At 42.9% G+C, this 11,517-nt stretch overlaps 1 protein-coding gene across 4 annotated transcripts in view; it reads right to left on the bottom strand.

Moving 5' to 3' along the window:
- Positions 1-608: 608 nt before the first annotated feature.
- SLIT2 (slit guidance ligand 2) overlaps positions 609-11,517 on the bottom strand; it is a 360,826-nt gene continuing 349,917 nt past the window's right edge. For all 4 annotated transcript variants that reach the window (XM_027599650.2, XM_027599652.2, XM_027599651.2 and 1 more), the window contains 4 exons: positions 8,426-8,580; positions 3,909-4,200; positions 3,460-3,671; positions 609-2,372 (listed from right to left, as the gene is read on the bottom strand). In XM_027599650.2, coding sequence (XP_027455451.1) covers positions 2,131-2,372; positions 3,460-3,671; positions 3,909-4,200; positions 8,426-8,580 — 901 coding nt within the window. In that variant the 3' untranslated portion in view covers positions 609-2,130. The remainder of the gene's footprint in view (positions 2,373-3,459; positions 3,672-3,908; positions 4,201-8,425; positions 8,581-11,517) is intronic.

Genomic DNA, 11,517 nt, shown 5'->3' with positions numbered 1-11,517 from the left:
GATTCCCAGTCCTTGGAAAGAAATGAAACAAACAGTGGGAATAAATAAATGTTTTACCAAGACCCTATATTTATACAATGAAAATACAGACATTTTAAACAAAAATGAATAAACGGGCATCTGTGTGCGTGTGTGCATATGTGTGCGCATGTGCAGGATTTTCTTATAGGAAAATGAAGAAGTTCCGGCGTGGTGCTTAAGTAATAATATTCATGCTCTTTCCCTGTTCTAAGCCTTGCCTCCAGTGCTCGTGGAGAAAGGCACTCTTTGTCTTTCATTGTTTTCCATCTGGTTCTAATTGAGGGGAAAGAAGAACAAAAACAAAAATACCATTTGTAGTTTAGTTAGACTTCACCTTATAATTTTTTTTGGAAGAAATTAGTTGGATATGTACTTTTCTCATGGCAAAGGATGTGTTCTATCCACCTCTTTCAATGTGGCCATTCCAAAGTCCCCCGGTCCAACAATATGCTAATCATAAAACAATTTCTGTCAACAACAGGATACAGGTTTTCTTCCCTGTCCATTCTGTATCACTTTGATGAAGAGATTCTTAAGGAGGGACTCTAAATATTTTGTACTTTCTAAGAAAATCACCAAGCTGTTAGTGAAGTAAATATCTGTTTAATTTACAAACATCAGTAGTATAACTGATATTAGTCTGGAGAAAGACAAAGCACACTGAATTATACATGTACATCTAATTTTCTGCATAAAAAAAGTTTTTGGAAAGGAACAGCTGCATCTTCACAGGGTACCCTGGGATTTTCATAAGGGAAGAGCACAGTCCTCTATAAATCATTATCAATTCTACATTGTAATTTAGCAGCAAACGTTAACATGGGAACATTAAGGTAATAAAGGAGCTTTATTGTTTGGAAAAAGAAAATCACAGTTCTTGACATTACAGCCTTTTCTCTCTGCCCAACCCCCCGCCCCTGATAAAAGGGCAAAAAATGTCAAGGAAATATTAATTTGTAAAATATCTACTTTTCTAGTGTCGATTGCTACACACCATTTCTGTTCTGGGAGGACACGCTGCAGAGGGGCTGGCCCCTTCTTTCTGTACAAAGACCGTCTCACGCATAGACTTTACATACTCTCTGCAGGTGTCCTGAATGAGGCCAGTAGGTCGGTGACACCAGTGGTCAGATGTCAGGGTAAACAAACCGATCAACACATATTTATCCCAATATAACAGCCTATGTTAGTACTATGGCCAACCCCTCCCACCCCAATCCTGATTTTTAAGTTTGAAAAATATACAAAAATATCAGGACAATTATAAATTAATATATATTAAAGCATTGAGAAACAGTAAAAGAATGGCCTACCATGTTAAGTACAATGTCCTTTGATACAATAAATATTTCTCATTGGAACTGCATACTGTATAGGGCTGTTTTGAACTCATAGAAACAAAAATTCATATTATTACTATTTATCAATAATCTATTGGTTCTTTATCATCTCCTTTATCATTTATATTACAAAAAAATTAATACTGGAAAACGGTAGATAAACACTTTTGTGTGCTGCTTCTGCTAACATGCTGACGTTTAAAAAGAAGATACACCTGTTAGGTTAGCTCTCCCAACCCTCTCGTGAACAGAACCCAGGTCTTCAAGGACACTGTTTTGCACCGAATATTTCTCAACCGCTTGTTGGGTGAATTCTCGAGTTCCACTCCTCCACCTTGCATCCTCAACCATCCTCAATCCCACACAGGTGCTCGGTGTGTCCCCGTGAGCCCCAGAGACGGGCACGAGGCCACAGGGGCTTTACGGTCTGGGTGCTGATGTGACGCAGCACACAGGAGCTCGGCTCTCCCTCGTCTTCAGCATGTTGCAAAGATGAATTCGCGTCGCAACGCTTCCCACCCGTGGGCCGAGGCCTCCGGGTTCTCTCTCTCTTCCTACTTCTCTCTCACTGGGGAAGCGTTAGTTCAAGCATTTTTTTTTTTTTTTCCAGAATGCAGAAAAAAAAAAAGTCTTTATTCTCATAATAAAAATAAGTCTGTTCTGTATTTTACAATATATTTCAAATATTTCCACTATGAAGCATTAATGAGTCCACCGCGGTTGAGAAGTAGACAACATTCCCCAAAGACACAAGGTGCCAGGGGCACGATTAGGAGGCACACCTGGAACAACCACACTTCACCACCTTCTCGACCTCATCCACAAACGAAGACCCATCAGTGCATTCGAAAGAGTATTTCCGCCGCTTGCTCCTCAGAGGTCCGCAGCACTGCCCTCCCGCACACCCACCTCTGCATTCCAACCGGGACACCTTCTTGGTTGTCTGGCAAGCGGCATAGCCCTGCTGCTTTTGGTAATAATCTCGTATCCGCTCCCCTCGACAAGAGATTTCTAGAAAAGAACAGGAAGCACAAGCATTTTCAGGGCAGTCGCTATGAGTCCCCGACAAAGGGGCTGTAGGTCCACAAGCCGGTTCAGGAGGTGCTGTCTTTGCCATGGGTAAGCGTGATTGTCATGGGCCTGCTTATACTCCATATAACGGGCGGGTGACCCAGCTTGCTGTTCCTTGAAAGATACTTTTTGTTGTTGTTGTTGGGGTGGCCTTTATTTTCTGCAAAGTGAATACTATTGCTGTGGACTATAAATACTATGCTGTTGGACTGACAAGAAAATTGGATTCCTAAATCTTTTCCTTTATTGCAGAAATGCACGTCTTCTGTTTTTACACTACTAACAGCTGGTTTCATTTACCACAAGGAGCCGTTTCAGAGAGTGTGCAATTTAATTTATTAGACCTGGGGTTTAATATCATTCAATCTGTTACTTAATACAAGTAACATTCCACTAACTTCATAAATTACCCTGGTATGAACCAGTTCAAAAAGACATGTGCTCACAGCTCCCACGGGCACGTTGCTCTGGCCTCGGCCCTCCGACACGCGGACCGCAAGGCCTGCCAGCTGGGGGCGAGGCGCCTTCTGGTCACGCAGACAGGGGAGAAGGAGAAAGGTGGGCCCGCGAGTCGGCACGTTTCCATCCCTCTCACCTGCACGCGGCGCTGTGATCAATCAGTTGACTGTAAGGTCAAAGGTGACTTTGTCTTAAACCTAGAGCAGAATTATGAGCTGCCTCTTCTCTGTGCCAGGGATGAATTAATTATATAAATGGATGCAGATGGCAGGTAAAGGAAAGAAGGCAGGGAAGTAAATGTGCTGCACCAAAAGGTAAAAAGGAGTATTTTTTCACGGCACATCACTGAAGGCCGTGTCAATTCCGGCTGTGGAGGTTGAGGACATTTCACATCTGGTGCCTTCCTGCCGCTGGGAAATCAATCAACGGCCGCAACTACAGGCCATGCCTAGACCCGGTGTTCCTCATCTCACTCCTCTGTGTGTCTGTCTCCCTTTCTCTCTCTTTTCAAAGATGGCGGGGGGGGGGCTCTTGCTTCAAAGGGTGGTGCCCAGGTCGGTCGGCTTACCTCGGTCACAGCCGTCTCCGGTGTATCCACTGCTGCATTCACAGTAGGGCTGCCCCAGTCCCGAGAGCCTGCAGTTCCCATGCTTGCACTTGATCGCCTGGCAGGGGTTAAACAGATCCTCCTCTTCATCACACAGCACACCCCCGTGGCCCTCCAGACACTTACAGCTGTAGGAGAACGCGTTGATGGGCAAGCAAGTGCCGTGCACACACCTACAGTGGAGGAGGAAGGCAAGAATGCGCGTGCATTAGGCAGAGGGGATAAGAATGGAGGAAGGGTGATGGAAGCAGTAGGAAGGAGTTGGTCCAAGGGGCTGACTTCCTTCTCTTCTCTCTCTCTCTCCCCTCCCCCTCGTCTCCTTCCCTTCTTCCTCTGTCCCTCTTTCCCTCCCTTCCTGGCTTTTGTTTTGAGGGCTGGGGTTTATGTGTATGTGTGCAGCTCGAACTCACTTATTTCCAAGACAGGGGTCATTGGTCCTCTGGTCGCAGAGGGGCCCAGTCCAGCCTTCCTCACACTCACAGGTGAAGCCCGACTGGCTGCTGGGCCGGCACGTGCCGTGGGCGCACACCTTCTTGTGGCACGGCTCACAGCCGGGCAGAATGCCGGTCTGCATGGGCACCTTGCGGAAGTCCTGCAGCTCGCTGTTGATGTAGAGGTTGCGGAGGCAGCCGTGGAAGCTGGTTCCGTTCTGCCCGGGAGCCTGGCGCAGTGCCGCGGCCACGTTGTTCTTGCCTGGCATACCTGCGGAGGGACACCGGGTCAGAGGTTCGGCTCTTTGGTTGCGGGGGGGAGATCCTCAGCAATTGGCCCCCACCGGCCAGACCCTTTGAGCTCTGCCAGCAAGGTGGCAGTCAGGGTGACACTCCTTTAGGACAACCAGAGATCATCAGCTTCCAGGCCTGTGGTTCTCCCTCCACCTGGCTGCACGTTAGAATCACCGGAGATCATCGGAGAAATACTGAACTAGGAACCTCCACCCAGACCTACTTCATCGGGTTATCTGGGCAGCGTGGGGGAAGGCAGAAGAGACGGCTGGTTCTTTGTTTGCATTTGATTTTTGGAAGATGCTCCAGGCAATTCTAATGCACAGCTAGAATAAAGAACTAAGTTCATTGGCGGCCAGTCTCTTAATTTTTCACATTTGTTTCAAATAAAACCTTACACGGAGGCATCAATGTATAAAACCTGAAAGCAGACCTACCGTAGCTAGAGGCAATATCAGGAATTGGGGAGAAATCTGGGCTCCCTCCTCTCTCCAGCCACCTCTTCAGCCCGGACACACGCCCTGGAAGTCGAGTTCCAGAAAGCGCAGTGATACCTGAGGCGACATGCTCAATGTCACCCAATAAGACCAGGCTGCAGATCAGCGGATGAGTGAGCCTCGCAATCTCTAGGGTCATGGTTCCGTCCATCCAGTCTGAGGGGGTGAGATCTGGGTTCACAGTGACCTTTCACACCAGCCCTGCCAAATTCTAAGCTGGCAACCAATCCGGCTCACCACCGGCAACATCCTGAGCCCAGCGGTGCTGGTTGGCGTCTGAGAAGCTCACCCATGCTTCCTATCATGGCAGCACCTCATTCACGTCATTTTCATTTTCTTGCTAATTGAGAGTGAAACGTTCATATGCCAAGAAATCAGCAATACAAAAGAAATTCCTCCAAAAACAGAATTTGCAGTCTTTGCATATATAAGTTCCACTGGTGACAGTCATCTGGTAACCTTCATTTGGCAAAACTGAGGAATCTTTCCATGGCCTAAGCCAGACCCTGAAATAGTTCCTGGATAGGATCCTACCCCAGGCAAACATCCAGACTGTAGTGGGGTAAGGGGAGGGAGCCAGAGGCCTTCAGGGTGGCTGATGATTGCCCCTGGCGCTTACCACCTCGCTCTGCCTGGGCTCTGAGCTACTGGCTGGAGGGTACAGGCTGGGGAAGACTCCGTTCTCACTCTCCAGAGGGTTGGCTGGTTGATTCTAAAGACTGGGACCCTCAGCAATGATGGGGCCTGCCTTCTGGCAGTATCACTTTCTCTATTCAAAGGAGCCATGTTTGGGTTCTAGCAGCATCAACACCAGACAGGCAGATATACAAAAAACCACCAGGTCGGCTCAAGGTCAATGTCTTCATTGTTGGTCTGTGTAGGCATGAGCCAGTTATTTCCAACCATTGTGGGGCTTAGTCTTCTCGTCCATAGCATGAGTGGATGGACCAGAACAACTGTTTCCGAGATCCACCAAAGGTCCATGTTCAGAAGGCGGCTTTCCAGGCCAAATTCTCTGCTCGCGTTGAGTCTAACTGGTAGGAAGGGGTGGGGTGCAGGAATCTAAATGTTAACACCCAGCTTGGTTGATTTTGATGCAAGTGCTCCCTGGTCACGCTTCGACAGGTACCGAATTAGGGGTCTTGGCTTTGAACTTCCATGACCTCAGACATTTAGTCCATGTCCGTCTGGCCTTGGGAACAGTGTTGCTTTCTAGAGCAGGCTCAAAAAATCGGAAATGTACCATTTCCAGGAAAGCCCAAGTGAAAGAAAATTCTTTGTTCTGGGATAAGTTCTTCTAACTCTATCATATCCATTCATCATAAATGTGTGGACTTTAAGTCCAAACAGGGATGGTCTTTTTTTCAGACATGTGCGTATTCAAATTTGGAGAAAAAGATGAGCTTAGTTACCAAGGTCCTTCTCCTTTGCTAAGTCAGGTTCTTCTGCCTTTGCCACCTCGAATTCAGGGCTGGGATCTTATGATTACATTGTAATTTTTTTTTTTTTTAAATTTGAATTACCCTGTGCTCTGATTTGGAAGGAAATGGGCCCACTAGGTTCTCTGGCAGTCAGGCTTCCTTCAGGCCTGGATGGACAGAGTACTAGCTGGATTCTTCCAGACCCTCTATCCTAAGAAAGATTGGCACTTTTCAGTTTGGAATGTAAAGCTTTTTTTTTTTTTTTTTCCTTTTTTGAGAAATGTTCTGACCTAAGCACTCCCATTTTGTAGGGTCCCCCCACCCCTCCTCACTGCATCATAAAGGAGTTTTACAAGATTCAGTGAAATTGTTTCTGATGAAAGCACAATAAATCAAGTGAAGGACAAGTCCAGAAATAAACAAAAAGCCACAAAACCTAGATTGCTTCCCTTTCTGCTCTATGTTAAAAAGTGAGTGGAAATGCAGACAGATGGCTTTGGGGTCAGACAGACCAGACCTGGACTCAAATGAGGTCTCTATTACTTCATAGCTCTGTGAACTTGGACACGTTTTGTAAAGTCCTTGTGGCTGTCCCTTCGGGATCATGAAACAAAAAATCATACCTGGTGCCTAAAGTCTCTGAGGATTAAGACTGTAAAGAAGCATTGTGTTGGACAAATCAAATGTGTTCAGTGAGTATAATTTCTTTTCTTTCAAACCACAGGTATATCTATGTGTGACTTGCTTTACCCATCCCAATGGAATGGCTGTTAACAGTAGTGCAGGCAAGAAATGGAGGCTTGTTTTTAAATGCATCTCTTAGTTGTGATTCCCATGAAGCAATGAGATCAGTTAACTTGCTGAGCAGACTTAGTATGCAATACTTTTATTCCAATGCACTATGGTTCCTTGAAGACATGTCGGCTTTTCCCACTCCCCTGGGCAAAGGAGGGCTATTTCTTTTTCAACGTTGTAACCCTTATATGTATGTTGACTTTGTTTCCAGCACATGGTAGGTACTAAATAAATATTTATGGAACTGAACCAAGATTTTTAATGGTTTCTAAAAATCCAAAATTCTTTCAAAATGTTAAGATCTTCAAATGCTGAAAATTACAAAAATACAGAAGTGCTTTGGACTTTCAGGACAATTCCAAAAATGCTTTCAAGGAAGTCTCTGAAGGGATAACATAGATATGTAGAATCCCAAGGTTACTATTTTGCAGAAAATTAGTGCAAACTTTGTGCAAATGCCTGTCCTGCTGAGCAAATCAGTTACACTGACCTGCGCAGGAACCTCAGCTTACGTCTCTGTAAAATGAGTTAATTTTATCACTCAATTCACCTCAATCCAATGTGATTTAATTCAATGCTACTCAATTCAACATCATATGCTTTCTTGCTCCTTTGCCTGGAAACTGAAATTCTGGATCTCCAGTTTCCATTTCCCCTCCTTTCCCCCAATAGAGGAAAGCTCTCTCCGTTGTGGGTCCTCTCCTCTGGGCTCCTTCAGAACATTGCCCACATCTCTGTTCTTCACCTGTTCCTCAACTGCCTTCTGGTTGGTTACAAATAAAGTCCAGAATCTTCACTCTATCATTCCAACCCGTAGTCCACCTTCCCAACCCTCTGTTTTGTGCACTCACCTTAATGTCTTAGCTAACCATAAGTACTTCCTGTTACCCCAATACAAGCTGAATATTTAATTCATTTGTTCATTCATTCATTCATTCATCATTTGATTTTGTTAATAATTATTCCTACCATCTATGAGTTGGCAACCGGTAGCACAGACAATCTAGATGGTAAGATCTGACAGAACTTTTTTCTTTTTCTTTCTAGCATGACACAATAAAAGCAGCACTCCAGGCCTGTGTGTTCTTGCTCTCACACATGCGCTCTCTCACTCACTCTCTTTTTCCTTAAGAGCTCGCTGTGTGGCCACAGGTGTGCTGTATAATTTTCAGGTCTTGTAAGTAATAAACCTCTAGTTTTTCTTCAAAGTTTCCTGATGCTTATTGCTGATGGGTACTTTGCAGTCATCACAAGAACCACAAGAACCTGTCCAACCATGACATTGGTTATTAATAGGTTGAGACAGACACAAAACAGGTCTCTTAACACACATCCAGCGCTCGCTCTTTTCTATCCTTGCTGTCCATCTTTTAGTGATTGATCACTATGGGTCGACGGCCATGACACCAGGGATCAACAATTTCAGAATTAGTCTAGGATGAGAATCACAGGGTTTTTGGGGACTTACTGGATTTGGAACAGATCTTACCTCCTACATAGAGGGGAGAGTCAAAATTCAGAGTGGACTGCTTTGACAAGTTGGTGATGATTTTGGGGCTCCCTCCATCCACGGAGAGGGAGAGACTCTGATCCAGGGCAAGTAGCTCCACAATGTGAAAGTTTCCATCATTGATCGTCTCCACGCTACAAAGGAAAAGTAACTTAGCTGATGCTTCAGTTTTCCTTTTATTAACCCAAAGAAGTTAAAATACAAACTCCAATAAGCACTTCTTAGGAAAAGATACACCTACCTAGAATTAATAAAGATAAAGACCAATAGATGACTTAAAAATAGAAGATATTTCAGGGAGATACAATCAGTTTCTACTTCTTAGGAATGGATACCAATTAAGCTTGTTTTCCTATTGGGAGAAGTGGAAATGGGTACATTTAATCACTATCCAATCATATTCTTCCAGGGCCAGGTCTAACAGTCATTCTAAAATTTGAGAGGGCTTATGGAAATTCATAAAATGGATAAAAACAAAAAGATGAAGAAACTGAGGTAAATGAAAAATGGGGATTGAAAATAAGAGGAAGTTGGGCATGATTAGCAGGAAGGTGCCATATGGCTTTGAAGTCTGGTTATAAATCTAACACGAGTGTTAGCAGCAGGCAAAGAAGAGCACGGGACCAACGCAGAAAATGGGATCCATACACAGCAGTGTCAGGGATATACTTACCTCTCACCATGGAGGCAAAAATACGGCAAAATGGAAGTTGGGGTCAAAAATAAATAGTGAATATTAAACAGCTAATATACTGGTATATTGACTAGGAAGTCTGAAACAAAAAGGCTCAAACATGGAAATACGGGAGCATAGGATAGAGAAACTGTGAATACCTAGTATTCCCTCCATAAGACGATGGCTTAAATTTCTGGGTGCTGATACTTAAATTTGCAAATAGGGCAAGCCCGGAAAATAATAGAAAAATGTACTGACATTTCTGTGTGGTTCTCACCACAGGTGTCTAATAATATTCCTTTGTTTGCCAACAGAGATTAAAAAGGTTTTCGTGATTCGACCACAGTATAAACCATTCTGCAGAACTGTGAAAACATCTGAAGTTCGCTGGTCCTAAGTGGTTGTAAGAGTCCACATGTACAGGGATCTTTGATAACCTGTCTCAGATATCATCTTTTTTAAATGATAAATATTAATATGCCAATCAATATTTTTACCCTCTACAAATTTAATTATCCCAACACTTTATACCAGTAAAACCAACAGAGGAAACAAAATGCATGAAAATCATTTACTAAATAAAGTTGCATACCAACTGTCAGTGGTCTTAAATAGGACTGTCTTCTAAGGGAAGATACTGGATGGGAATATCAACTAATTGTTACGCATACAGATTTTGGAGTCAGATAAACCTGGATTTGAATCCTGGTCTTGCATTTATGAAATGTCTTCACCTTAGATAAGTTACTGAATTGCTTACACACTTCAGTCTTCTCTTCAGTTAAGGCTAATAAATATTTCTCCCTCTGATGATTAATTTGAGGTCTCTATGAAATGATTTTTAAGAAGTGCAAAGTGAAACATCCAGATATAGAAAGTGCAAAGTTAAGTGTTAGATATCAGTATCACCATCACTACCACCGTCATCACATAAATAATCCAGTATTATTTCAGTATCTTCAGGAAGAAATTAGTTAGCTTTCTTTTTGATATGAATTATAAAATAATGCTAAAGGCTGGCAGAAATAGAATAACTTCTTTGGGGGCATATCTTGTTCAAGTTACTAAAGTTTTAAGTAAAATATTAAAATGAAGATATATATAGAGAGAGGGGTGACCAACTGCTTTTCCTTTGTGATCATATATAGCATGTAAGTGGTTTTAAAGGACTGCTCTATGAACATCGACCTTGATTAAATCATAAATATTAACGGGACCTCTTTTTTCCTTTAGATTTGCAAAGAAAAGGCCATTTGTACTGGAATATGGTTTCTTGGTCTCACACTGGTCTTGACCATCAATCTTGGTATGTCATCACTAATGACAGTGCTTTGATGCAGTACAACAGAGTAAGCTACTTTATTTATTTATTTTTAAAGATTTTATTTATTTATTTGACAGAGAGAGACAGCGAGAGAGTGAGCACAAGCAGGGGGAGTGGGAGAGGGAGAAGCAGACTTCCCACGGAGCAGGGAGCCTGACGCAGGGCTCGATCCCAGGACCCAGGGATAGAGTCTCTGGACCCGAAGCCACGCAGGTGCCCCAAGAATAACATAGAGTTTTTTAGTAATTACTAACTGGTTTACAGTTATAGTCAAGAGGCTTCAAGCATACTTAGGGAAGGATATCTAAAATATGCATTTTATTTAAAAATTTGGATTTTTTCAGTAGCCATATCCTAAAGGCAATGCTGGGAGGTACATCTTGTTCAGCCTGTCCCAAGTGTCATTAGATGTGTGACATTGGATTAGTGTGACACTGCATTAGTGTGACTTTAGGACATTTTTCTCTGTGTCATTTTCCTCATCAGGGAAATGAAAATACTAAGACCAAAGAATCACATAGGACATACTATAGGCCAGGTAGTGTTCTAAGAACTTTATGTGTCTTAAGTCATTAAGAATCACAACAGCCCTAAGAGTTGGGCACTTAGGGTACTCAACATGACACAGCCAGTGGCTAATGAGATTTGAAGCCAGAATCTCTGTTTCTAGAGTATGTGTTTTTAATTATTATGCACCACTTTTACAATAAAAAAACCTGAAAAGTACCTAGTACTATACCAATGGCATGTGTTCTCACCACTAACAAGCCTTTAATAGGTGATTTTTCTCCCAAATAGCCCAAGAATAAAGTTCTATGGAAAATAACCTTATATGATGGTTGCACAAATTGGTATATTTACCAGAAATCATGGAATTGTAAAAAAAAAAAAAAGGTAATAATTTCATAATAAGTGTTTGGAGGTTATGAGAATGCCTATAAGGTATATAGACTTCAAACATGGATTTGGATTCTATTTTCCCAATTATAAGTGAAATTCAGACTGATTAGATGTTTTTCCTTCCCAAAGTTTTAAATGTCTAATCTGATCATTCCTGAACTTGGCCAGAGT

This window comes from Zalophus californianus, chromosome 2 (assembly GCF_009762305.2).
Source record: "Zalophus californianus isolate mZalCal1 chromosome 2, mZalCal1.pri.v2, whole genome shotgun sequence".
Taxonomy (NCBI): Eukaryota; Metazoa; Chordata; class Mammalia; order Carnivora; family Otariidae; genus Zalophus; species Zalophus californianus.
This window is presented reverse-complemented; position numbering and strand designations above follow the sequence as displayed.